This window comes from Clavelina lepadiformis, chromosome 3, assembly GCF_947623445.1.
Source record: "Clavelina lepadiformis chromosome 3, kaClaLepa1.1, whole genome shotgun sequence".
Classification (NCBI taxonomy): domain Eukaryota; kingdom Metazoa; phylum Chordata; class Ascidiacea; order Aplousobranchia; family Clavelinidae; genus Clavelina; species Clavelina lepadiformis.
In genome coordinates this window covers 3,299,201-3,327,200 of record NC_135242.1, presented here as the reverse complement: position 1 = coordinate 3,327,200, position 28,000 = coordinate 3,299,201, and the positions used below count along the sequence as shown (strand labels likewise).

The 28,000-nt window shown below is 36.0% G+C and overlaps 2 protein-coding genes across 10 annotated transcripts; both read right to left on the bottom strand.

Annotated features, from left to right (window-relative positions):
* Positions 1 to 37: 37 nt before the first annotated feature.
* LOC143449546 (ras-related protein Rab-10-like) lies at positions 38 to 4,607 on the bottom strand. Its single transcript, XM_076949796.1, has 6 exons — positions 4,348 to 4,607; positions 3,956 to 4,016; positions 2,311 to 2,449; positions 1,937 to 2,026; positions 1,763 to 1,864; positions 38 to 1,653 (listed from the first exon to the last, which is right to left on the bottom strand). The coding sequence occupies exons 1-6, from the start codon at positions 4,472 to 4,474 to the stop codon at positions 1,567 to 1,569; spliced, it is 606 nt and encodes a 201-aa protein (XP_076805911.1). The 5' UTR covers positions 4,475 to 4,607; the 3' UTR covers positions 38 to 1,566.
* Positions 4,608 to 8,852: 4,245 nt separating this feature from the next.
* LOC143448217 (tyrosine-protein kinase Yes-like) lies at positions 8,853 to 24,763 on the bottom strand. Of its 9 annotated transcripts, none has more exons than XM_076947840.1 (14): positions 24,492 to 24,763; positions 19,913 to 19,981; positions 16,031 to 16,155; positions 15,350 to 15,449; positions 14,038 to 14,136; positions 13,272 to 13,375; positions 12,848 to 12,997; positions 11,942 to 12,100; positions 11,443 to 11,576; positions 11,064 to 11,186; positions 10,727 to 10,880; positions 10,392 to 10,523; positions 10,049 to 10,212; positions 8,853 to 9,921 (listed from the first exon to the last, which is right to left on the bottom strand). In XM_076947840.1, the coding sequence occupies exons 2-14, from the start codon at positions 19,969 to 19,971 to the stop codon at positions 9,859 to 9,861; spliced, it is 1,566 nt and encodes a 521-aa protein (XP_076803955.1). In that variant the 5' UTR covers positions 19,972 to 19,981; positions 24,492 to 24,763; the 3' UTR covers positions 8,853 to 9,858. The 9 variants fall into 9 exon arrangements, with proteins under 9 accessions (XP_076803955.1, XP_076803952.1, XP_076803951.1 ...); XM_076947837.1 differs by lacking the exon at positions 16,031 to 16,155 and adding an exon at positions 16,721 to 16,935 and having other exon boundaries at positions 24,492 to 24,759; XM_076947836.1 differs by lacking the exons at positions 14,038 to 14,136; positions 16,031 to 16,155; positions 24,492 to 24,763 and adding exons at positions 14,598 to 14,696; positions 16,721 to 16,935; positions 20,056 to 20,212.
* Positions 24,764 to 28,000: the final 3,237 nt, after the last annotated feature.

The following is a 28,000-nucleotide window of genomic DNA, read 5'->3' as shown; positions in this document are numbered from 1 at the left end:
GAAGTCATCGATTTAACAGCACAAATTTAACCATATATTACAGCTTCATTGATGTATTAAAATTCCAGGGACTGGTAGAACGATTTTGCATTCAATACAATTTACATTATGGTAGTCAATTAACAGGTGGAGTATTTTAATTTTTACATGCAGTACTAAATTAATTCAATAAATCTGGCAAAATTAAACCAGACATTATAAATGTCTTCTATTTAGCTTTTTAATAGAAATTCCTATTAAAATATGCGAAATACGTCAGATTTTTATGTTTTAAAGTCAAAATAACATGATCTGAAAGTTTAGTCACAATATGTTGTGTGAAAATTTACACAAAGTACCCAAATCGAAAAAATATTGCAAAATATGAATCAGTGAAAACTGATAATATGAAAATGAAGGTTACATTTCATATCAGGAATTTCCATCATATATTACATTTAATGAAGAACAATGTTTACATTTAAAAGAAATGCTAGGTGGAGTTGCAGAAATTGAAATTCACTAAAACCGTAAATATTTATGACCGATTACAATGAATTTTCATACAGCTGATGATATAATAGGACACATCAATTATGAACCCAGCAAAAGGTGACAATTTTATGGTAGATTATGTTATTGTTTAGTTGTTTGAAAGTAACAAAGTACTAAGAAAAAGAAACAAGCAAAATCACCAAGTCTCATATGACAAGGCAGTAGAGCATAAGCCAAGTAAGGTAACACAAACGACTTTAGAAAAATATGCTTTCTCCCAGGCAAATAAATGCCAGCGTGTAACTAGGGTCCAGCAAAGACTGACCAAGTCATTTTGGCTCCATTAAACTCTATGGTACTTTGAATGAGATCCAAAATTACATAAAATACAATTAAAGGTCGACATCCAAAACTGTACAATGACATGCGTTTAAGACATATAAATATGCAAGAAGAGTTATTGCCCTCGTATATAGTATGTCAATCATACAACGCAATTGAAACAAGCAATAAAGCGGTTGTGGGTTTAATACAGCAATTTTCAAAGTTGCATTATTGTAAAAAAAGCAGAGAAAACATCAAGGTACAAGAGTACAAGTGATAGGACTGAGCGGCTGAAAACATTGAAAAAAAATAACAAACCAGACTTGATAGAGGTTCAACCACCGACCGTGCAGAAGTCAGTGTACGATAAACTCTATACTTATGAGAGCTGGTCTTTTCTTTGCATTTCGAAATTTTTTCACTCATATTTTGCCACAGAATTATTTACTGGCGGCTTAGCAGTTACAGTTGGTTCCTGTTTTGTTATTTTAGTAAGATTACTTGCTTTATACGACACAAAAAAAACATAAAAATAAAAGTATTTATGCTTTGAAGTTGCACAGTATTAGTACATATAATGGGTTACTTATAAACGTTGTTACAAATGATAAAGCTCTATAGACCACTACTTAAATTCAATTCACTGTCGGGCCTTTGTACACAGACCTACCATGCTTATGCCTGTAAAGTGCAGACTTTAGCAAAACTCATTCAGTGCATAATCAAGTTCGTTAAATTTTTTTAAAGGCATGAAAAATACAGGTGGCTCTACGCACAGCAAGACCGACCTGAAGACTTTTGCTCGGTAAGAATGGTATCAGGACCGCGAGACTGGCCTTGATCCTTGCATGGTGTCTGAAAATACAACATTAGCGGTTTTGTTTCACACAAGCAACAAAGCTTTCCAGGTTTTGCATAGCGCATAAAACTTATATTCTAATGAACTTTGGTCAAATGCCGGTACCTTATGTAAAATATCAGTTGCAAGCGCTATAAAAGCTGTTTCTATGTTGATGTTGTTCTTGGCACTTGTCTCGTAAAATTTGATACCGTGGTCCTTTGCAATCTACAAAAATAAGGCTGTTGCAGTATCTGGGGCGAAATCGCACTTCAAATTACGTGTCCGGCTTCATCTCACCATTTCTCCTCTCTCTTTGCTGATCATCCTCTTGTCTTCCATATCGCATTTGTTTCCTAGCAACATCTTCTCCACGTCTTCACTTGCATGCTGCAAAAATGTATAATGTTGCAGTTTACTGTGAGGTTTACCGCAGTTTATCTTGTATGAGGTTGGATTTATGTTGAAATGCAATGATAATGTCTACATAAAAAGCTGTACGCCCAAGAAGATTTTTTAATAAAGTAAACCGTCCTTATAAATAATTGGGTACAATCAAATTTTCTCTCACTCCCATACAGACATGCCAGACAACCTACTCATTTACTTTCATTAAAAGATAACACATGATAACACCACACATACATTTTCACGCACACCATCATTTTCCTTACCTCTTCTATATTTCGAAGCCATTTTGATATATTATCAAAACTCTTAGTGTTGGTTATGTCATATACGAGCATTATGCCATTTGCACCTCTGTAATAGGAAGTAGTGATTGTGTGAAACCTCTCCTGTCCCGCTGTGTCCCTGTTATAAATAAATGGAGAAGGAATGAAGGAAATGGTGACATACAAGAATACATGTGGCAAAATAAAGGGATATTCAAATGACGTCAAACCAAGCCGCTTAAGTAGACCGAAAACTTTTTAGCATGTATAACAATAACTAAAATATAATTTAATTTGAATCACAAACTGAAATGCATCTATTAATTATCTACATTGAAGATTGTCTTTTGCAATTTTTCACAAGTATTACAGAGTGATTGTATTCACTTCCTTATAATGTAGCATATAAAATCATTTCTATGGAAGCCTTATGCATGAATAGAGAGCAGGAAAAGCCTGAATAGTAAATTAAAATCACCACTCAAACATCTGTTAATGAAGAAGAATGTATACAAAGTATCAGGGTGTTGGATGGATCACTGATCACATCAACTAAACACTTTGAAATACCATGTACCCAACTTCAATAACACTATTCTCTCCGGAACAAACAACTTTAAATAATTACTTCACTTTTTCCGTGAGCCACACCAATGCCACATATATACATACCTACTCTATATTTATTGACTTTTTGTTTTTGTTCTGCTATTGGGACAGTTAGTTGCGATTAATGAAGTTTATAATACGATAAATATTGTCACATTACGTTGTTGTTCTGGGCCCATAACATATGAATCAGAGAAAATCCATTACACAAAGCTCAACTGATGATGTCATAATCATAACAAGAATGTGCCACAGATATACAAGCACACTTGCATTGAGTTCTACAAAAAGCTATGAAAATCAGCCCAATTTATAAGACTTCATTTTTTGCCATTAAATTTGATGAGCAACATGACTAAACCTCTACCATTTTCACCTAACAATTTTCTATACTGCCCTCTGACCATTAATTATAAGTTACTAGTTCGAGGCAGTAGTTACCAAAATCACAACAAGCTCCCCCTAAGAACATGTACATGTATATATGGAAGTTGTAATTACACACTAAGTATATATACATATATATTACTAACTACAGAATTGCAGTGCGCATTTTTATTTCGCCATTTAAATGCCACAAGCACTTACAAGATGTCTTCCTGTTAAGACTATCATTGATTAATTATTGGCTCACATTGTTACATGTTTCTTGATGCGGTGTGTACAGTGTGCGTTTCACAACTTATGGCACTGTTGTGTTAGCGTATTTATTATGAAATATTATATTCTCTAACGACCCCATGTCAGATAATTGTTGCAATCATGACATCCCCAATATATTTATGGCTGCCACTATTCCATCAGAAAAAACCATGCGTTCAAAGCTATTTTTACAGTTAGTTGTTAACCCAAATTACATGTTATAACATGGTAACCTAAATCTACCTTGTAAGCTAAATCTAACTTCAATTAAACCCTAAATAGCTTAAATTGACTTTTTACATACCAATTCTCCAAACCTAACAACAGGCTGGATGACCTACTTTTGATGAAATAGTCACTCTGTATATTTAAATAATCTTCAAGTGGAACTTACCAGATCTGCAGCTTAATTTTTTTGCCATTCAGTTCCACGGTCTTGATTTTGAAATCAATGCCTTGAAACAACAAAATCAATATCAAGGGATGCTTGATACAGGTTTGGTTATGCATATACACTGTGTGCGCTTTAAGAAAATGCATGATTCTGAAAAGGTGTCTTTATATATACTCTACATACGTGTATAATTGCTGTGTATATAATTAAGGATACTAAAAAACTGGCTATTTGCAAAGTATTTCTTCAAGATATCTCTGCAATTTTAGCATGCAAATTGAATGATACTACATTAGTTCTACAACACAACTTATAAAAACTGAATATTGTGGCATGGCATAAATATTTTTTACAACAGTATACTATACAATACAATAACATAAAAATTTTACCTATGGTTGAGATAAACGTGGTATTGAACGCATCGTCTGAAAATCGGAATAAAACACATGTCTTGCCAACACCAGAATCTCCAATTAGAAGAAGTTTGAAAAGTAAGTCATACGTCTTTTTTGCCATTTGAAAACTGAACACTTAATGTTAGCAGCACTTTTTGTAGTTAAAATAACAAAAAGAATTGAAACAAGGATCTATTATTTCTATTAAGATTTTTTTTCTCAACCAACCTATCATAAAAATATAACTCCATAAATGTTTGATCAGTTTCACTTTGTTAGGCCGAGTAAACTGAGACTCTTCACAATGCAATCTTGAAAATATATAGTTTAATACCATATCATAGGCTACTGAAATCTTATTTCATCAACTTAGGGTGCCACTACCTTAACAATTTACAATAGCATACTGTGAAGAGTGGTACTACAAATAATGTGATTTTTCCACGTTTGCTACGCTTAAGAAGGACTATTTCATTCACAAGTTTGAATAATTATGAAAAAAATATATACTAGCAAACTGTAGTTTACCACAAGTACAATGTTAACGAGTAGAGCAACTTATGACCGATTTTAAAGTGAAAAGTTTATCCATGCATAAGGTAAGGAACCAGGTAAATAGGATAGCATATTTGAAGGAGATATCCCATGTGAAGCAAGATTCAAATACGTATATAACTAAGTAGTGGTAAGCTATACACATATAACTAGTTAGATTGAGTTATGTATATAGCTGTAACAGTACACCTATTCTCAGATGTGACTAGTGACAAGTAAGATTGAAATCCTCCGAAAAGTTTGCAAATTTTTCAATCTAGAATGAGAAAATATTTTGAGCTTTTTCACATTTATATATTTTGTACTGGCAACAGAAATTAAACCTAGGTGTAAAATCACAAAATAGTGATACAGTGTTGAATTTCATGAGTAACAAAAAAATAGGAATGCCGTAAGTTCAGCACACATTCGGCTCATCTTATCTAAATCTGTGAAGAATACCACACAGACCTTAACCTCACGCATCACTCTTGGATGGTTCATTGATACACAGTAGGACTGCAGAATATGGCATCTTTCGCCGAGTTCTTGTGAGTGCAAAAGCAAATTCCAGAGTGCGAGAAAGCAGCTAGTATGCACCACAACTTGTGGCCAAAGCACATCTTTCTCTCATAAAAAAAACCGTTTCTGCATAATGGTGTGTCTGTGCTAAATCACTTAGCCCAAAATATCTCCGGTGTGCTTTTGTCTGGTGTGTTTGTAAGTTACACCGAAGATCTACGGCATTTCAAAGGGGCAAATATCATTATGCCACTGGCATAAATATCTAACCTGAATAAATCATGACACAATATTTTGAAACAAGCACAAAAAACAAAGGCTGCCACTATTTCACCAGAAAAAAATAGTCCGTTCAAAGCTATTTTTCACATTCTCTTATTAACCTAATTTAAATGTTGTAACATAGTAACCTAAATCTCCCTCCTAATCTAACTTTAACTCCAATAAGGCCTAAAAAAGCTAAACGCAATTATTGGCATTGCCTTTCTCCTAACCCAACCACCTATCTTTAACAACAGGCTGCGTGACCTACTAACGGTGAAATAGTCACTCTGAAAAACAAAACAGAGACCTTACTTTTTTGCGTGAACCTTCCTGTGCCAAAATACAAGCTTTCCATACAGGGTCGTACTCTGCAGTCTGTGACACATAGCAGCATAGGTTATTACCTTTCTGCAAATTTTAATACACCAGATTATACTATGCCTAGCACAATGATGGAAATTCTGACCACTTATAAATTCCACTTCACTCTATCAATCAATCATTATATTTTGCGTCTGAAGTTTTTCATCAAACTATCAGATTAAAGGCTACAGTACAGCATAGCCTATTGTACTAACCTATACAGGCTATATACCTGTTTTTGTTGTTGCCTCTCATTACGCCTACACCAGCTTGCTTTTTTTGTTTTAACAATTATGGACACTAAACTGTTGAAAATACTGATATACAGTATAGTTAAATCAAATTTCAGGGCTTATACCGCACACATACTTCAGTCTCGGCCTATTTATCCCGGCATAAGCCTATATACACTGCTGCGACAGCTACAGTACAAAGGCGCAAAAATTTTAAGCCAGTATGCTGCAGATGTGTAGGTAACTTCATAAAAAATGAGAAGCAATTAATTTATAAAAAGTATTTGCTTTGTCTGCCTAGAGCTATAATACAACAAAAAAGTAACCTTTGAAACTTTACAGCCGCCCAGAAACCTCAACACAAAGGCTAGCTTGACTAGACCTGAAACGATCTTACGAAATCAACACGGTTCACTTGATAAAAGTATGACGTCATACATTAACAGTCACGCCCGAAAGTGTCATTTTCGCAATATCACCTCGTTCAATCTTTCCAGCACGAAATCACGTTTGCAAAAACATAAATCTTAAAATATGACAATAAAAGCGATAATTTTCGGATTTATTTAGAGCAAATGTAGATTTTTTTGTGTACAGTGCTTGTACAAGTATAGATATCGTGCACATACAGTACTACTCTCGCTGACAGATTTGCGGTCTAATTGTATACAAGATATCCATGAGACCATGACAGCACCTCATAACATGGTAGGGCAGGGGTGGCCAAACTGTGGCTCTCGAGCCGCATGCGGCTCTTTGAGCCTTTGATTGCGGCTCTTTAATGAATTAGCATTGTTGAATTAGGCATGCATTTTCCCGGTCTAGACGAGTTGTTTGATCAGATTATGAAACAATGCGTTCTATCACACGTAGTAATAATGGACTCATTGTTAGTAGTAATCATATTACACTCCAAAAAGTACATTATTGTACAGAAGTGTGCTAACTTGTACACTGTAGTTAAGTAAACTGTTAGATTGAAGCTGGCAGTACGTCAGGGCTGACCTAAATCTTGGTTACGGTTATACTAAGAATTGCAAAAAGAGTTGGTAAAGCCCAGGTCGAGACACATAGTATCACCAAGCAGCACTAATATTTATCAATAGCTACACTTCGTTGTGAGTGAATAAATTCGTGTTTTTTATTGTGTTTGTGTTGTGGCTCTTTTAAAACTGGAATTTGTTACATGCGGCTCGAGCATGAAGCAGGTTTGGCCACCCCTGTGGTAGGGTCTTTTATGAGGTAGGGTTGTAACCAAAAGAGCTGGCGCTATTGTTGAATAGCAGCATGCTGCTTTCCAATTGCACCCGCTATTGGTTGCTGGTCAGTGACTAACAGCCTGTTGTTGATAAAGTAACGCCAGGCTGCTGTTCGTGACGTATTCAATAGCAGTTAACTTTTTCAACAAAATGAGCAGCTGATGTGTTCTTTATCTAAGGAAAAGGTAAGCTTTGCAATGGTTTTTATAAAAAAATACATATTCAAAGATTGGTTGTGTGAGTGAGGATAGCATAATTTATGTTCACGCTTTGAACGTCCTTGATATAAAAAAAAAAACAGTAGCCGTACAGTTTTCAACAGCAACCAATAGCAGAGTTCTACTCGAGCAATCACAGTCTGCTGTTCATTACGTCACCACCAGCAGCTTATGAATTACAGAGCAGAAACCAGCAGCAAAGTGCTACTCGATTAATCACATCCTACTGCTCATTACGTCATGAACAGTAGCCTATAGCCGTTACACATCAACAACGGTAGCAGTAGCTTGTTAACTACTGAGCAGTAGCTTAAACAATAACAGGGCGCTATTCGTAACAGCAGGCTGCTGTACAACAATAACAGCCGTTCTTTTGAATACGACCCTGCCTCTCTCAACCACTAATGAGCAACAATATGACGTCACCAATAACAGGGTGCTAATCAAAAACTGCAGGCACAAATTGTTGCTTGTGCTCAGTTAAATCTGCTTTTGTCTTTACGTACAATTCTGAAAGCGAAAAGATTGCCTTCTTAGGAATGGTAGAAAAAGCTCCACCAAGCTTGACGACCTGTAAGTTCAAAAAACTCAAGCACATAACAATTTTCTTTTTCGCCTTCCGGTATCAAAAGCAATCAATCTTTATAACGCTTGTGGTACAACAATGCAATTCCTTCGCAAAACAATACTTCTATATAAAATTGTTTTATAGTTTGCTGTGCAATGGACATACGTGCATTGCCGCTTGCCGGAAATAGTAGTGGAATAAGTCCGGTTGGATCTTGGTTACCTTCCTTTATGGCGTGTATTTAGTTCAGCATTTCAGCCGACTGTCAAATTTGATTCTTAAACCTGCATAAACATTTCATTAATTTTCAAATTGATGACTGTTTCAGGAGCAATAGTTTTTTGTGCAAACGGATTGTTGGTAAAAAATTTTCTTTCAGAATATTCGCCATATGGGTCCATGCTGAGGCTAGCCAACAGGCTCGAAAGTTAGCTACGTCGTGAACATAAAATTGCATAATCGCGCTGAAAATAACACACATGTTCGGAATTTTACCGATAAAGTCGCAGATTTTGGCCTCCAAAAAATTTTAAACCAATCGATCAAGAAATTTTATTGGCGCATGAAATTTTATTGTAAGCAACAAAAAAAACAGCGGCTAAAAAATCATTAAAAAGCTTTAATTATATTATTGCATTTACAACGGACACAACAGAAATAAAGAAACAATCACCTAAAAACTCAAAAGACAATACTATAATAAGCTATGTACGGTTTTCGAAATATTCAACTGGGCTAAAAAATCAATAACTAACGATTTAGATTATTTCAAAAGCAAAGAAAAAGCCCACTCACCGATGCTAATGTTTATGTAGAAACCCCTTCGCTGATTTCAGATTAATAGGTACAAAATGAACGCTGTCTTGTTAATTGTTAAGCGTCAGAATGGTTAAAGGAAATAAGTCATATTTAAGTTAATTTTGTCTTCCCGTGACAAAAAAAATTGTTGTATGAAACTCTACAAGATTAATGTAAACTGCTGTTGATGTGACGTCGAAAATTAAGCAGACAATGTTAAGAAAATTAATAACTAAATACTTGCCGTGAAGCGCTTTTCAGTGGCGATTAGGGTGAATTAAATGCGTTTTTCTCATTACATGAAGACTAAAAAACAATGGTTTAAGACACCTAGTGCATGAAGGAGAACACAAAACACCGCAGTTCAATAATGATCGAAACGAAAGAGCTTCTGTGCGTAGGGTGAAAATATACACTTCATACACAGCACGAATCGGTTCTTGATGAAAAACGTGCAATTTCGATCCAGACGACCAAGCGATGGTACTGACAAGTAATGAGCACAAAATGAGACTACTATTTACAGAGCAAAAAATTAATGTTGTAAAATTTCGATGAAAAGAAAAAAGCAGGCACTGTACTAAATATAAAAGGGGCTCTAATTAGACAGGATCGCTATGTACGTGCAGCAGACGGGGCTGCTAGCGGCAATGAGTATTCTACTCATACATCGTCCTTCCGACACGACCACTGCGGGCCCAAGACGCAACTGTTCCAGAAGAAAATGTTTAAAATAGCACGATGTTCTAGAATTCGTTTGCTTCTCTGTAGTTGGGTTCAGTGGCTGTGAAGTAATCCTCCAGAAAACCCTTTTAAAACAGACAAAAATAAATGATGATAATGGTTGCGTCTAATGTCGAAAATTGCCGTGATGTGCTCGGGCGAATTATACATATATTATATTCACTACAGCGGTACAGTTGTATTTGTACCCACTTGAATATATTCGAAGGTTGGCCGATACTGGGCGTCCTTGTGCCAGCATTGTAACATCAGGTCGTAAAGCGAGTCGGGACAAGGGGGGTCACTGGGGCCCATGGTGGGTTTTGGCATCCTGTAGCCTCTCTCCACCTGCTCCAGTACTTCCCTGTTCATCATGCCTTGGAGATAGAAAGTACAGTTAGTTATTTAGTTAGCTATTACACGTAAATCACAACACAGATAAAAAGTGAAAACAAAAAGAGCAAATAACTCCAAAGTAATACACCACTTACGAAATGACAAGGTATTTTACGCAATCATAAACGGTGGAAAATTGTGCAAGTTTACTTTTACATACCAGGGTATGGAATGCGCCCTTTAGTGACGACTTCTGTAAGCAAGATTCCAAAACTCCAGACATCGGATTTGATTGTGAAACGGCCGTACATTGCAGCTTCTGGGGCGGTCCACTTAATGGGAAACTTAGCACCTACCAGAAGGTTAAAACATGAGATTTATGGAAAAAATTCCATGTTCCACAACAAGAACAGCATGCACATCAAAAATACACAATGAAAGTTGCTCATCTACGGACTGTGGTAAACGCTTTCTTGGCTTCCAGTAGGTCACCACTTATTAGAGACAAGAACTTCTGGAAACTTCTTCTATAGTTTACCCTTGAAAACAACCAACCTTGTCTGGCGCTGTATTCATCGTCCACAATAAGTCTCGCCAAGCCGAAGTCAGCGATTTTGCAGACTTGGTTTTTACCAACCAGGATATTTGCTGCTCTCACATCTCTGTGGATGTAGTTCATCCTCTCTATATACGCCATTCCAGCTGCAATCTGGGAAAAGTAAATTCAAGATAACTCAGATTATGCAGAAAGCAAATGTCACCTTTCTGTAGTTAAGATGTTGGTGAAATGTCAAATAAATATGGTAGGTTATGGTATTCGTAAAAATAACCTGACATGGCGTAGTTGGGGCCAAGACTTTTACGCATCACTTTACGTAGATTGCAAAAATACCTGTGCAGCCATGTCAATCTGGTCAACCAGGGACGAGTGCCTTCCCGGCCCTTCCTTCAAATAATCGAGCAGACTTCCGTGGCACATGTATTCTGTGACGATGTAGATTGGCTCTTTTGATACCTGGACAAACAGCAAGATTGGTGGTGAATGAATTACTATGAGGGAAGTTAACATTTTGATTTTATACACATCCAGAGAGGATTACATCATTTAAATTCAGTTATTCAATGAAAACCTCTCGGCTAAAACGTACCATGAAATATTTTTGCAGATGTTTGAGACAATGTTGCAAAATGTACTTAGGTTCGGCATAATGATTTTTGTTATAAGGAAATTAACATGGCAAAGTTTTTCATTGCGTCTGAAATTGACTTACCACTGCATACAAGCTGACTAATTTTTCGTGTCTCAGCATCTTCATGATCTTAGCTTCAGCAAGAAAAGCTTCCGGTGACATTGTCCCAGGTTTAAGGGTTTTAATCGCAACTTCTGTGGTTCCGTTCCAAAGACCTGGATTTGTTACATTACATTTACAATATTGTCAAGTTCTGTTTAACAACGTTTTAAGAACAACTTAAAAAAATGCATGCAAACATAACGTATGAAGCTCAGTTATCACAACCACATGCATATATTCATGCAGACCCCACAACCACTTATTTCATGTTGATTATTATGACAGTGATCTTTGATACGGAAACATATTGTTTATTACAAAATATCTAGTGTAACTGAATATCCTGACACCGGGTCAGCCACAATCCGTTATATTCCCATACACTAATTACAATTCCGAGCTTGTCTTTGGACTTAGTGTTTGTTCACACGTAAAGTCAAAGTTTTTGCCCTTTTCCAGCTATTTTCAAGAACCTTACCTTTCCAGACCTCCCCAAACATGCCGGCCCCCAAACGCTTCTCTAGCTTAAGTGAGTCCCTTGGGATTTCCCAAACGTCTCTTGCGATTGTTATGGTCTGTGGTTTCTCGAGTAGAGGACATGGGTCGAGCAAGCGACAACATAAACCGTCGGGCAAAACTACCGATGCAGCAAGGTTGAGTGCAAAAGGGAATTAAAATGGGTTATTTTTGTTGTTATGAAAATAAGTCAAACAAGGAAAGGATAAAAACATGGGTAAGGAAAACAAAACAAAAATCAAAGCATCCAAATTTAGGAGCATGACACCAACACCAAACCTTAGTGGTGATGTTCAAGCTTGTAAAGCAATTCATTTATCGTCTAATTTATTTACAAACGATAAGGAAAATAAGCAGAAAGACTTTTCAGCAAAATGTGCACGTCCATGCTGAATGTTTAGTGACGATAAAAACAAGAGACTTTACATCTTGAACATCCATAACAGAACAAAATCTACTTTGGTTAAATAAAAAGCGTGCTGCAAAATTGAAACTAATAGAAGGCAAGTCATGAACGAAACATGAAAATGAGTGGCTTGGGGAAAGCAGTGCATGACCTTTCCAAACTTCTCCGAACATCCCAGCTCCCAGTTTCTTTTGCAACGTAAGCTCCTCACGACCAATCTCCCAGACATCTCTAGCGATGGTGCCCGTGCTTGGCACGACGAGGGGACAAGGGTGATAAAGACGGTAACATAGGCCGTCACTTGACGCTACGCTCATTATTTAATCATAATTCTTTAGTGGATATTTCAAAGCAGCACATTGTACACAGCAATATCGGAGGGAATAATTCCAATAACATACACTTTACAGTATGCCAAGTATTCAAAGTATTCAATAGTATTACTGGTAAAACTTAACATACTTTGGTAGTGTTCCACTAGTTGCTTCAGTGTATCGAATTGTGCCCTGGCAGTTATGTAGAAACCTCCACTGTCTAATTTCCTAATTCGATAGTGCTTGACATTGAGACCTTTCGTTTGATCTTCATCAAGTATTGATAATGAAAATGTTCCTAAAATTCATTGCGTAACAAATCACTATTTGTATTAATCTGTGTATTTAATAAGGTTAAGAGTTCATAACATATAATTACAATAGTGCCATTTGTAATAGAAAACAATAAATTTTATCGGAACATATGTTACCACTTTTAAGTGTTTGTGCTTTTAAATGTTTTCCAGCCGTCTCATTTGTTTATATCTTACAAATGAGAATGTATGATTACCTGAAGGTAGTGCAAACATAACACTTTTGTTTTGACACTTGGTAAGATATTACCGCATTACCTTGGGCTGTCTCACTTTCTCTTACAAGAAAAGTTCCTCTTTGATTTTCTTGGTTCATTAACAATCTTTCCGAATCTTTTCGGCCAATTTTTCCGAAAAACCACCTTTAAATGTTGCATTAAAGCGCGTCATAACAAATTGCATTGAAATCAACAACAAGCATATAGTTTTAAATTACTTTATATTTAGAAATAAATGCCACTGAATGCAGAAACAAACTTATCAAAAAATGTTTGTTATAATACTGTACAATACATTTGAGTTTTTTAATTGTTCAGCAATACAAAAGCATGCAGAGAAATATCAAACAATCATAACATGAAATCTGATTTAAAACCAATGCTGAAAAGCTTGCCAACTGGGTACAAAAAGAAAATAGAATCTATTCTTCTGTAATGTTGGCGCAATAAGCTAGATTTGGGTACGGTACTCATAAATTTTTAATTAAACTCTTATTGAAATCATGCATTTTTAAATGACTTGCACTCATACAAAAGTGTGCTGTAGTCGCACATAAATCCATGGCGCAATCTACGCCAGTTTAATTAGTTGGACATTGTGACTAAGTGGGTAAAGTGGATTCAGGTGTCCATGCAATCCTTTCTATGCGCTTATGCTTCTTTCATTTTCACGAAATTAAACCAAATATAATAATACATTTCCCTTCCAGAAAGTGAAGCGTCATGTTGTTTTAGAAACTCGCAGGCAAAATTTCCAGCACTGGTTGTTATCAGCAAGAAAAAACAACAAAATAATAACAGCTTACTCTTCGCACTGAACAGAATTGGCCGGTGCAACATAATTACTTGGAATATAACCAGTTCTTTGGGTTGCTAAAGACCTGGCTTCCCACCAGTCTCCTTCGCTGCAGCAAAGAACATAAAATTCATGCTTCAACCAAACATAATATTCATTCAATTGTTTCATAAAAAAATAAAGTAAAAAAGCAAAATATAATCGGTGCGTACTAAACAACTTGTAACTCACGAAGCAGACTAACCGTTTTTCTTCAACCACTTTAATTTCTATATTTTTGCATACTAGAGCACACAGGCAGTCATGGTGAAAAAGTTAAAAGCATGCATTAAATGCAACCATTGTTCTCCAACTATGCTCTATTTGGAAGATCTTATTCAACAGTTAACAACACATCAAAATCCTAATGCCGTTTGGCCATAAAATAAGGCCATAAATAATGAATTTACCCAAATTTATCAAAGATCGCCTGCAATGGTGCAGTAACAGAATCCAAAAGTAACTTTGCCCCGAGCAAAAACAATCGAAATTATTGTTCAATTTATCAAAGCATGTATCGTGCTGTCTTACTCTTCGCATTCTATCCCACCATAGGGTGCAACGTAATTTCCAGGGACATAACCCTGACGATTCGTGTCGGCTGATCTGGCAAGCCACCAATCACCTTCTCTGTAGTGAAGATACTTTCAGTTTCACGATACAAATATTTAAGATAAAATCTTAACTACTCGGTGTTATTGCAATTTCAATTTATTAAAGTGTGAGCGTTAAGTGAGAGAATAAATTCATGTTTCACAGCAGTCTTATCAAGAAAGGAGTGCAATGAAATCTAAAGAAACTGAGAAAAAGGACAATCAGTGTTATTAAATGGCTCAACAGTATTTTTTATATTGCCATCATTATAGAATAGTATTTATGCTTGCGACATCTCAATGACTTAAACTTACTCTATTAGTCTTTATTCTTACTCTATATCGACATATTAAAATAGGTCTGTATAGCAATGAAATGAATCATCAGGAACTTGTTTGTCTTTACTTACTTCTGAGCACAGAGGGTCTATATATATATATATATATATATATATATGTATACTACTGTTCATAGCATTAAGTTGGTTGTTGTGTTTCTAAAACTAATTCAGCTAAAAAATGGGTTTAGTAGCGATGTTAAGAAGGTCAGCAGGTGGTGGTGGCTTCAGCAATTACCGTAATGTTTTATGGTTCTTCATAGAATCTTCAATTGTCATTAAGTAATACGCCATTTTATATGATGCACGTAGACTTATTGGTCATTTTCACACAGTAACTGAGGTCACTTACGTGCTGTTTAAAATGAAGAGCTGTTCTCCTTTTTTAAAGGACAGGTCATCAGCCGTTCTTGCATCATAGTCATACAAAGCAACATAACGCACTGCCTGACCTACAAAGAAATGAACATTGCGTCACAATAAAGTTATAAAGTTGTTTACCATAACAACGGTTATAACATATTGGTAATCTTTTTCATTTAGGCCATGTCCATGTTATAAAAATTTGTAACTATATTCACAGTTATATATCTGAGACAATTTTTAAAGTTAATATTTCAATGGATACAGAACCATAGCCTAACAATGCAACACACAAAAAATTACAATAAGGCACAAGCAACGCTTCAAAACTACCAGACAAACATGCTTTCAAGCAATAAAAGCTATAGCTAGCAAGAACCATGCAAATTGGACTACATCTATATGAGTGTAGAGTTTACCATACGCGGTTTGTCATTGAACAAGATATCAACAATGCAACAAGTAACCTTGATCAGGCGATTGGATGTCAAACAAAAAAAAATTATTTTTTCACAATGCTCTACCAAATTGAATGGGATTGAAGATGTAAACAACTAAACCATATATACATAACTTTGATTTAATTACTATGTATTAGTCATTAAGATGATTAAAATTAGCCAAGCAAGGAAACAGTAAAAAGCCACTGAAGACGTTAGAAACACATTACCGTTGCGACTAGAATTCATATTAGGAGTTGAAAAGGAAGCTATGGTAGTTTGAAACGGAGCTGCAGTAGCATTAAAATTAGATGTTGTTGGTGCAGAAATTTGTGGAAGCGAAATGTCTTCCTTACTATTAAATACATGCATAATATACGTTACCACCAGCATGTTTGGTAAGAGTTAATATCGACGTTATGTATCAGTATCCAGGTAATGATGAAAACATGCAAAACAAATAAAAATTAAAAGTTTTACAAACTGACGACACGTATTATTTCATTCCATTACTTAAAATTGCTGGGTCCATTTTATCTCACTTTGTAGTTTTAGGGATACAGCTATCACCCTAACCCCGCGAACCTTTCACACAACTTATGCGACAATTGGGTGAATAAATTAGATCGAAAGGCTTCAGCCTTTTCGGTCCACTTTTGTGTAATTCCAGTTGCCAAGTAGAGTAGTAACTAGTTGAGGCACTATAAAGTCTTACCCGTGCAATGCTGGCTATGGCAAACAGAATATATATTTTACAAATTAACACATCAAGTCCACCCAAATCGCCAAGATAAAGAAGAAATGAGTCAAAAACATACATGATATGAACATGTTGTTCCATGGCTAGTTAATGACACACAATAACATGCATGAATGGTCTTGTTAATGAGTTATTACCGCAACCCCTTCAATCTGACTACCTGACATCGAAGGACGTGATGGCATTCCGGAATTCATTGGGACCATGCCACCTTGTGGCGGATTAAACACTGTAACTTGGCCGGGGGGGTTGTAACCCCCCAAACCACTTTGCATTTGCGTGGGGCCAGATATGATAGGTCCCGCATTGATTTGGGGTGAACTGATATTACAAGCTTGGGGCCCCATTATGATGGGGTCTGACTGATAACGATTACTGTAAAAGCAAAATATTTATTACTACGCTAATTTACAATTATACAACAGTAACGTTTGATTAATGTTTTATATTATATATAAATATATACTATACTATAAATTTTAGCCCCGATAAAAGGAAAAGTTCACTGAATCGTATGTCGTTAATTGATCTGATATTCACAACTTTCTTCAACCTTGCAACCGCACTGACGTCAAGACACAACTTCTCACAAAAAATGAACAAACAAAACATAAAATAAAATGCCAAACCACATCGTATGAACACAAACAACCAGGTGAAAACAGACTAAAGACAATTAAAAAAAAACAAGGTAAATAACCACACTGGCAAACATCTTACAGAGACCTCTGTTTGCGCCACCTCCATAGGGTGAATGCTGAGTTGGAACATACTGCCCCCTCGATTGCTGTGGGGAGGGTTGAAAATCGTCCGAAGATTTGGCTGATTTTTGTTTTGAAGTCTTCTTTCGAAACATTGAGCTCAAAAACTTTGACCGCGGCATAACTTTGGCTGCTTTTTTCACACAATGATATACGTTTTGAACTATGAGCTATGTAAATCTATGCTTAAATTAAACTGCAATGCACACCTGCAAAATAAAAAGTAGTATTCCTTGGGAGTTGTCATTACCTTAAAAACCTACTCTCACTATTGACCAAATAAACTGACTGAGTCTTTGTTTAAGTGAATGGTCTGAACATGAAAGTTCTGAAAACTTTAATTCTGACAAACTTGCCAAGCCTGCAATACATTGAATAAATTGTGTTGACTCTAAAACTTATCACAAAGCAAACTCATAAAGAATGACCTTTATATGCTAGGCTTTTGTTTCTCACATTTCCTTGATGGTGTTACTCATTAACACAATAATGATCATATTCTGTCTCATAAGAAGAACTGTGTAAGGATCGATATGTGTCAAAACGACCGTAATAACTTTCACTCTGACAGGTGCATAACTGACATGAGTACTGTAATAGGATTTCTGAAAAAGCCTTTTCTAGGATAATGACTGCACTGGCTTGTTAACTTCTGCTTTGCATGCAAGCTTAAGCCTCTGTATTTTAGCACTTTACCTATGATAAAAACTAACCCCAATGGCTAGTTTCAAACTCCACTATTCGCGTCATGTAGCCTGATTTTAACAAGTGATAATCTTTGTGAAATTAAATCAAAGTCAGGTATAAAACATCAAACGTTCCGTCGTTTTGAAACATTTTACTGTGCATATAAAGCCGTTTCCTAAATTTGCAATGACGCTATGACATGAAGAAACTATAACCCTGTTATGAATTAATCTAGCTGTAACTTTCAGAAGAATTCCGTTAGAAGGGTGTACGTTACACAACATCCGTTTTCTAGCTGCATGTATCACCGCATACGTCTGATTACAGGTCTACGCACAGGAAGAAGGGGGAAATAATAACGAAGACGACGACAGGCGCATAGATCATGCTGCATAACCAACCGATCATACACTGGCCCTATAACTAGATTCTGTGCTGGGTTGTACAATGCAGAGCAAGATGTGATTTTTGCAAACTGATAATGTCAGTATTGTGCGCTTGTTGACGTTATTCGTAGGCGAGTATGACCGAAACGGCGTTTCTGTTGACGTTTCAAAACAGCTAATACTCAAATCGATGTCCGAGTAAAAAGACGATAAAATTACGTCGTCTAAATTGTTAATTTTGAGGGTTTTGTAATTCAACATACGCGTAACATTGACTTATAATTATATTCAAAAACGTTTTCTCCACAATATGAGCTTTTTCTTTCGTTTTTCGTTTTGAAACCAACGCTGTTGGAAAATAGAAAATATCGGCGAAATTATTATTCTACGTACTGTGTAAGTCCCCAACGAAAGTACAGTACTTCGAATGCTATACGCGGGTATATAACGATTCCGACGCTTAAACGGCAAAATTATGCAAATGCGCGTTTGTTTTGTGCTTTAAATTTTAAAGGTTGTCGTTGACTTTAGCAAGGAACTCAACTGAGGACGTCAATGTGTTTCCTTTGTTGTATACGACTAGGGCGACAAAATGTGCTCGGACGACGATCAAATTCAATTCATAAAAGAATATGACAAACAAGGGTACAAAAGCAAAACGACTAAGACCATCACTGGATGAAATAAGACGAAGATCGTGTTTTAGCTAAATATGAAAAAGATGCAAGATTTTATTGCTTTAATCAAATTATTCAGGTCATATTAAACTTGACAAGTGATGATGTTTAATCTGCCTTTGATCCAAAATCGCGTTCCTTGCATCAAATCGAAATATCAGCGACTTTCTTTCCTTTAGAATTTAAAAGCTTTTAACTCCAAAAGTAATTGACAATGCAATGGACGAAGAAATACGTGCTTTGTGCCAGCTAACCTTTTAATATTCTCAATTGCTGGGCAAAATTTAGTAATCACTCTTGCTTTCAGCCAGCGGCTACGTTCGTCCTGCAGCTAACATATAGAAACAGACGAGAGATTAAAACGGGCTTGTAAGACTGCTACGCGATAACGAAGCTAGTGCATTGCTAAAGCTCTTCACGTTAAGGAAATCTAATATTTCATTCACGTGAAATTTCAATGGGGTAGGATTACGTGAGCACTTAGGGAAAATGTAATACTCTCGCCGATTAGAATAAACGCTTCCTTTATTGCCAGACCAACAGCAAATGCAATGATTTATAAATAATCAGCGATTATTTCAAAATACCTTACGTTGCAGCAAACTTAACGAAAACAACTCAAAAATATTTTATAAGTATGACGCATGAATAAATCTTATTGCGCAAATGAACAAAAGCGCCAAAAGTGGAAAGAACTTGTTATTTCTATCAAATTTTTCCTAATGTACTATTTGAATGCGGTTGCAAGGTAACAATTTTCAAACATCATTTGCGCAACCGCAGCCTGACCCTTGGCTTTCCTTATAACCCCCACGCCAATTACAGAACTCCGTTGACTTACGTGGCTGGGTTCGAACTGTTGGGTTCATCTTTCTTCTCTTTGCTATGGCAGCACCCCATCTTTATTGGCCTGCAATTAGACAAGACAATTAAACGAACGAGCAGTTGGTAATTATGATAGAAAAATTTTACGAACTAACTTACGTCTGCCGAAGCGGGAATTTTTCTGGCCACCGACAGAGATTGGTCTATTTACCGAGTAGCCTTTACTAACTTTGCAAGCAATAAACACCAATATGTTATGCAATATACAAAATAACAAATAAACACCACCTATTTTCTACGAAGGAAAGTGGAATAGGTAATGGTTAGTTAGATAGTAAGATAAATTGTCAACACAATGCCAACGACCGACAAGAACTTTCCGGTACGAGAATCGTTCACCCACGTTATGACGTCATCTTTGCACAAGGCGTATGTTGAAAAAATCCTATCTTTATTCAGAGCTCTATCAGAGTCGTGATGAGTGTCACAACAGCCAGCTATTCAAAAAGCGTTTGAATCGTGGGGGTTATCATCTTTCGGGGAAGTTTATAAGACACAGCCGGGCTTGGTTGAGAATACATACATTGGTACACAATGGGGGTGAAGGAAAGTACAAGGACCGTTTTAAAAAATAATGTTTCCGGTTTACAAACTAGGCCAAACGTTCGACAAAAAGTTCAACAACGTCAGGCAATCAGCACCCAACCGTCAAAACAACTCCGCTAAACATAACATGTTAGAACTATGCTTGCAACCTTATCTCAATAGCCTGGAACACTGCCGCTTGATAACTACTGTAATACGCGAAATCTTCCACTACTACTCGCAGTTGTATTCGACTTCTTATGTGCTTGTACTCATATGAACGATAAATTACCAAGTCCTGTAATTGATTTAAAAATTGCGACAGATAATAAGAAACCTATAATTAAGCAAACCATGCATAAGACACATTACGCTGTTATGGTTATCGAGCAATTATTAAAGCGGTATTTTTTGTTGCCGCTTCCTGTATTCTGCGTACAAGTTATAGATATTTCCGAGTGAACTACGATGAAATGAAACCACCGCAAGCACTGGTACACTGTTATACAATAAATGTAAACCTTTAAGACATCTCAAAATAGGTAGAGGTCTAAACTTTGTTCGCTTTCCAATGACGTAATCTGGGTACCTAATGCTGTTTCAGGTGAAATACGGATTTACTGTAATAGACAAGGCGCGTTTTTTCAATGCAAAGTTTTTGATGCTGCAGTATTCGGCTGTAATTACGTCTTTTAAGTCTTTAATTCCCAAACGTAAATCGCTTACTACTGGGTTGTCGTCTACAAAATTCTACTTCAATTTGTAAACGGTAACGCTTCGTTGCTTTCTGCGCTTAGGAGCGTAGTTGTCTTCAAAACAGCAGCCGCGGTTTAACACAACCAAACGACTAACTACCGCGATAGGTCAAGCGTAATGTAATAGCGCGTAGGAGTTTAGCAAGATAAACGAATACGTGTTATGAAATTAAGCTGTTACTCTTGATACTTAGCAGTAACACTGGTACGCTTTATACCATTCGCAGTAAACCGCAGGAAAAGGAGTTATATCTTAATGTAAATTCGAAGAACCTTTTTCGAAGTGTTTTCGAGGTAAATATATCCACCAGCAAAATAGCCGTAACACTACTTGTCAAACCAAGGGTAACTAAATGGACATTTGCAGACAAAACGCAAATGGTGCTTTGGGACAACAAATGACGTACGTAATAATAAAACCACGTCATTTCTACTGACTTAAACCTTTACAAAATTTGCACGTTAATCTAAGAAAGACGAACGATCATAAAAACCAACGAAGCGTTTAATCATTCAAAGCGTCAAACGACCAAAACAAAAAGAGGTACTCTACGTCGACCTGTCAGTCAAGTCGCCGAGCAACAAACTACTGTAAGTGAAATTGGCGGTTTACAAAAAACGTATTCACGTAATAATAAGCACTAAATAACATCACATAGCGAAGTTTCAAATCTCTTCGGCAATGAAGAAAAGCAACACCCGGTTTTATGGCTTGGTATGCTTCTTTATATCACGTGATTAGCGTTAAAGGAAAATTTTTCATGGATGCTGTGTGGTAGACGGATACGGCTTTTGGAGGCTGGCAGCTTAAGCTGAAAACGAAGCTTTGAAATATAAATAGCAAAATAACTCTCCACAGTGCATAGTACTGGTCACTATGTACACTTGTCAATCACAAACAGTATATGAGTGTGACATACTATCACAGAACATCCAATCAAAACCATCCACTTAGATGAAATCACTTTAAATACATTTAGAATGAAAACTTCTTAATTCTCAGTTTCAGGTTTTTACTTGACACATCAAATTTAAGGCTTGTTTGACTTAGAAATTTAGCTTTATTCCAGTAGTTTTGCTTGGTATAACACAGCATAACTACAGCATGACATGTTACTAACAACGACAACAGATTTGACAATATACATAATTACATAAACAAAAGGGAAGAAGCCATCAAGAGTGCGGGAGAATGACATTTAACACCTGAAACGTCATTTGCAAGGTTCTCACAGTAAAAACGCAAATGCTTAGCTTGCAAAAAAGGTTGTTGAAAATAAAAAAGCTATCACTATTTCACCAACAAAATTGTACGTCTGAAGCTATTTTTACAGTTTTTTGTTGACCTAACTTGATTATAAATGTTATAACTTAGTAACCTAAACTTCAATCAAACCCAAAACAAATAAACTACATTTTTTCGAATACCCAACCCAACAACCTATTCTTAGCAACAGGCTGTGTGACCTATTTATTGTGAAATAGTCATTTTCAAATAAAAAATGGTTTAGGTACCAGTTTTTTCTGACTTTGGCAGCAATAAGGTAATTTGTAAACTTCAGATATTATGCAAAGTGAACTAGCTCTAAACTTTGACTACTTAACACACTTCGAACTTGTTTTGAATTACAAAAACGAAAAATAAAAGGCAAGTATTTAACAAGAATTAATTATTTTCCATTTTAACAACCATTAAAGATAAATCATGGGCAAATCATAACTTTCGTTATATATGAAATGACTGTTTTTATGGGCTTAATGATCTTCACTTCACAAATAAAATTTTTACTTATGTTAACATAAATTTCACATTTCAAACAAAATATGAATTAAATTGTCATTACAGGGCCATGAAGCACAGCATTTTCACTTACTTTGAATAAAAACTGCGCAACATTGTGGAGTGTGGACCAATGCGTAACACCCTAAACCAGACAAAGCATCATGACATTTTGAGGTAAACAAACTCAGACATCATCAAATTCTATGGCAAACAAAGTCCAACGCATATAACACCTACATGAACTAGCGTTTTTGTAAGTAAACACTGCTGTGCTGCTCATTAGCGTCAGCACATTAAGCTGGTGAACAATTGAACATATATATGCTCATAACTTTGTTAAATTTGCAAATTACGTTTTAGTGCCACTGAAATTGATGCCGTGTCGTATCTTTCAAGATTACGAAATACGTGAAAACATTAACCGTTTACCACCATATAAACAGTATCTAAAAGTGTAATGTTGATGTCAGAGTAAGCTGTTTCATACATTGAGAGTCAAGTTCAAATATACATATACAACATAAAATAGCTTTTAAACTGCACAATCTCAGTATATGCCAGTTGCAGAATTTAGAGCCGGGTGGCGAAGACTTACAACAATTATAAAAAAGAAATTTATATACTTGGTGCAACCTACTGAGGTGTGGAGGTTGAAATTCTGGTGTGACAACATGCAGCCTATCAAATTACATGTTTGTTACCTATAAATTAGCATTAAAACTGTCGCTGAACAATAATTATTGGTTTCTTTATTAAGTGGCCAGCGCAAAAAAAACATAGCTAAAAAATGTTTGAAGTGTGCCATATGGTTCATGATGAATCTGGAAAAAGCATTAGCCATCAACTCCATTCAAATAGACTATTTCAATGGATCGAAGTGAATATTTCACTGTATGTAGGTCATGCAGCCTGTTAAAGATAGCGGTTAAGTTAAGAGAATGGGTATGGAAAAAGTTCACTTTAACTATTTAAGGTTTTATTGGAGTTAGATTTAGATTAGAAGGTAGATTTAGGTTAGGTTTCGGCTACTGTGTCATAAAATTCAAGTTAAGTTGACAAGAAACTGTGATAAATAGCTTCGAATGCACGATATTTTCTGGTGAAATAGTAGCAGTCGATAAAAATGTTACACCACTGGGACTATCTGGATTCCAACGTTTTAAGTAACAACAATCACATACAAAAACAACTGAAACAAGAACTCACTTGTGAAGAATTAGACCACTTGAAGATTATAGCAATATTAACTTTTAACAAAACGTAAAACACTTATCATAATTCATAATTAGGGGTATTTTTAGCAAATGGTTGGAATTGAATTATCCTTATATTGTTTCACTTGACTCAGACTGAAATCCAATAACAATATTGTCCATGATATTTAAACAAAACTTTCATTTAAAACAGTATACAACTATACATGGAGATTGACAGAGTTGTAAAATACTTTTCTATCTGGCTTTGGAAGCTACCTTGTGTCCTAGACTGGAAAGCACCGCACTTTTCAACAATATTTCGAGGGTGCAGGACAGCCAAAATCAAGCTGACCAGGTGCAGAATGACTAAAATCAGGGTCGTCTAAAAGAGAAAAACAGAAGAGCCAAAATCTTGAAAAAGCTTTACAGTATTTCAAAGCACAGTCTTTTTAGAGATTACACCCTTCCCAAATTGACATTCGGGTGCAGCAAGGACAGTCTTTAATAATTTCAAGGGTCCAGTTGCCATGCTTTCCACTAGCTTATGGTTTATTTCAGTATACTGCTCTTTCAGATTATGTAGGTTATATAACCAGTAATGGCTGCAAATTCTATTGGATCTATAGGGTAGGCTACCACTACTAGTAGAGTAGGCTATGTGTTAGGCAAAGCAAAAATACGAGAAAAAACAATGAAAAATAAATTGAACTTAAAGTTTGTGTTAGAAATCAGTTAAACCGCGCACGAAAACATGAGGGGTCTCTCATTACTTTTGCACTCCCATATCAGGATAGAATTTTAAGGAAATATTACGCCATAATTTCTATTCTATTACTAATTCCCATTCAAACCTTCAAGTCGGAGTGCAGAAGTATAAGAGAGCCAACTTTAGAACGTAACCGACCTGACAACTTGAAGCGGAAAGCAGTTTTTGACAAGATATTGTGCATTCACATACACAAATTTTGGATCTAATAAACAAGTGCACAACCTCAGGATGCCTTTGTATACTAGACCCCAACTGCTCAAATTGAGACTTCTTCTGGTTGTGCACTTGTATATTAGACCCAAATGTTGGTGTCATCGAGCATACTGAAACCTTAACCTAGGCTAGCCTAATTCTTTGTTAATTGTTTCAAATCGGCGTTCAAGCAACCGACTTTGCCCGGTCTGTTTCTAGAATTCAGCGTGAACTTGAAAAAGTTTGTCGAGCACGTTGGTGAGTCCTCGTGCGTCTGTCACACTATCCAACTAAAAAGATTTACAAGGCTAAGACTACATTTGTACAGCCTAGGATTAAACCTTTTTAACAACATTCTACTTATTAATTTTAAAATTAGCTTCTGAGGCTAACAAGCCGACGTTTGGTAAACTAAGGGAAGTTTTCAACCATTTTATTAGGCTAGGCCTAGTGAAGTTAGGATTCATCTTCAAGAAATCATTAGCCTGTAGGCCTAAATAACTTCGCAATTCATATCCATTCATCAATTGGGACAATTTCAAGTTTACTACGCACCAACGCCATCACGCCCTTTACCAAAGGATCACACCATAACCATATCTCCACACTTCAACACAAGAATCCCTGAAATCGTAGCAAACTTAAACGGCGCTGTAGGGCTTCAGTGATATGGTTGGATTTCGCTATTGGCTCTGTCTGTGCTAAGCCATGATGTCACCACCTGCTGGTAAGAGTGAATAAACCACCCCGGTATATATAATTATAATTTATGAATAGATACTGCTCGGTTTGCGGAGTAGTTAGAGCACTGGGCTTGCGATTTCGCTGTCCGTGTTCGATACCTAGTGAAGATAGGCTTACCCTTGTAATGTCCTTGGGCAACGCAATAACGGTGTTTGCTCTTGTTCAGTGATTCTGGTAAATAGCTCTAAATTGGAGGAAAACGATATAAAGAAAATTAGAAAACAAATAAAAACAGTGTACCCATCGCAACTTGCACAAAAGTCTAGCTGGATAACCGGAATTTGAGCGATGTGAAATCATCACCAAGTTTAAGATGACAAAAGTTATGATGTCATTACCTAAAATACAAAACAAACCAAGTGTGTTCATGCAATATAGGCCAACTCAGAACCGGCGTAACATAGTCTACTGCGGGGCACAATTTGATAACTGGTAGCGAGACCCCTTCTAGCCACTAGCTTTAAAAAATAATTAATTTAAACGTTAATCATGTAGATCTAAAGTATAAATTTAAAATTCGGACGTTTTGAACTCAAAAAACAAAAGTCCTTAGGCTATATTTTGTAAATGGTTTTGTGAAGGTTTATAGAAGTTCCCAAACTAAAATATTTTTGGACTATTTCGGGCTTTCTTTTTCCTAATTATTACCGAAGCATGTTGACTGCAATGCAAGCTTGAAAGATCTCTGAAAATTCTATCTGTAACTTGCAGGTGTAGGAGAAAGTTACCCGTCATGGAACGTTTCCCAAGATGAGACAACGAGATGATTTCATTCAGCCGCGAGATAACGCAAAATTGTTTTTTGTTTCATACCCTTCACATTTTCGCCTTTTTTTTAACATATTACCAAATACAAATGATTAGCTTACGTTAAGTTTTGATAGAAAAGTCCGCCAAATTTTAAATTTTCTCGATATTTTGCTGCTCTATAACTAATTTATAGTTTGACTTTGCATTAAGTTTTGTTTTGCTATCCTACTGATAAGTATTATATCAAAAGACATAGGTTAATTAATGATAACTTAAAAAATGGCAGACACGGCCGTTTGTCATTCAGAAACGGTTTATTGACAGTATAATGGTTACTCTAAGAGTCTAAGATGAAAAATATTGTCCAAAATTGTGGAACTAGCATAAGTAGCCTACTTTTTTGATGATATTCTTCAATAATATTTTATTGTGTAAGGCCAGGAATAGGATTTTAATTATAAAGGTATTTAGCCTATAAATCAAGACTATACAAGGTATCTTGTAGTAGTTAGCGTAAGGCCACACAAAGCACGATTAAGTTCTATCTGTATACGTTAGTGACACCATCATATTTTTCCAACCCCACCATCTACACAGAAGCTTAAGAACGTTGCTTTCGGTTATTGCTCAGGTCGTAACTCAAAAAAAATTAATCGCGACAAAAATGCTGTGATGCGAATAACTACATTTCAACACCAACCAAATCGTTTAGAAAATGGTTTCTTTTTTAAGGCATAACTCGTGGTCACGCAACTCGAAAAGTAGAAAAAGAGATAGTTTCATTTTAATGAAGAGATAGTTCCACAAACAATTTCATTTTACTTGACAGAAACAACCACTGTCGTTTGTTTGCAGGAAAATTTTTTAGATAGATTCTTAATTGATCCCATTCGGATGACGCAATTGTTCAAAAACAGCGTCGTTTAGAAGGTGACGCAATAGCAAAGAAATGCTTTTATATACAGTAGACACTCGCCAGACATCAGACAAAAATCATGTTTAAAATCTAGTTTGGTCAGTTATAACTTATAACAATGTAATTGCGTTATGGGCTATGCCGATACGTTTCTGAACGTTGTGAGAAACTTTTTTGTGCTATTCAATAAAGAATTGCAGCAAAAGTTTTTCAGCCAAAGTTCTTCTGTTTGAACAATAAGGCTGCAATTACTAATGGTCTAAAAAACGAGATAGTGTATTTTCAGTGTGTTTTGTCATACGAAATAATGTTTTGCGCAAATACGACTTTCATTGTTCGTTAACTAATGTTAAGATGACTTTGATGTTTACTGCGTTCATGAATGGACGTGTATAACTGTTCACTTGAGCGAGG

What these genes read in the sequence shown, in the direction of transcription:
- LOC143449546 (XM_076949796.1), bottom strand. Translation starts at nt 4,474, where the DNA reads ATGGCAAAAAAGACGTATGACTTACTTTTCAAACTTCTTCTAATTGGA. An exon ending in AAAATTAAGCTGCAGATCTG is followed by an intron (nt 2,450 to 3,955) that starts GTAAGTTCCACT and finishes TATTTATAACAG; the next exon opens with GGACACAGCGGGACAGGAGA. An exon ending in GCAAAGAGAGAGGAGAAATG is followed by an intron (nt 1,865 to 1,936) that starts GTGAGATGAAGC and finishes TTATTTTTGTAG; the next exon opens with ATTGCAAAGGACCACGGTAT.
- LOC143448217 (XM_076947837.1), bottom strand. Translation starts at nt 19,971, where the DNA reads ATGGGGTGCTGCCATAGCAAAGAGAAGAAAGATGAACCCAACAGTTCG. An exon ending in AGGGCGCATTCCATACCCTG is followed by an intron (nt 10,213 to 10,391) that starts GTATGTAAAAGT and finishes TCTATCTCCAAG; the next exon opens with GCATGATGAACAGGGAAGTA. An exon ending in CAACCTTCGAATATATTCAA is followed by an intron (nt 9,922 to 10,048) that starts GTGGGTACAAAT and finishes CTGTTTTAAAAG; the next exon opens with GGTTTTCTGGAGGATTACTT.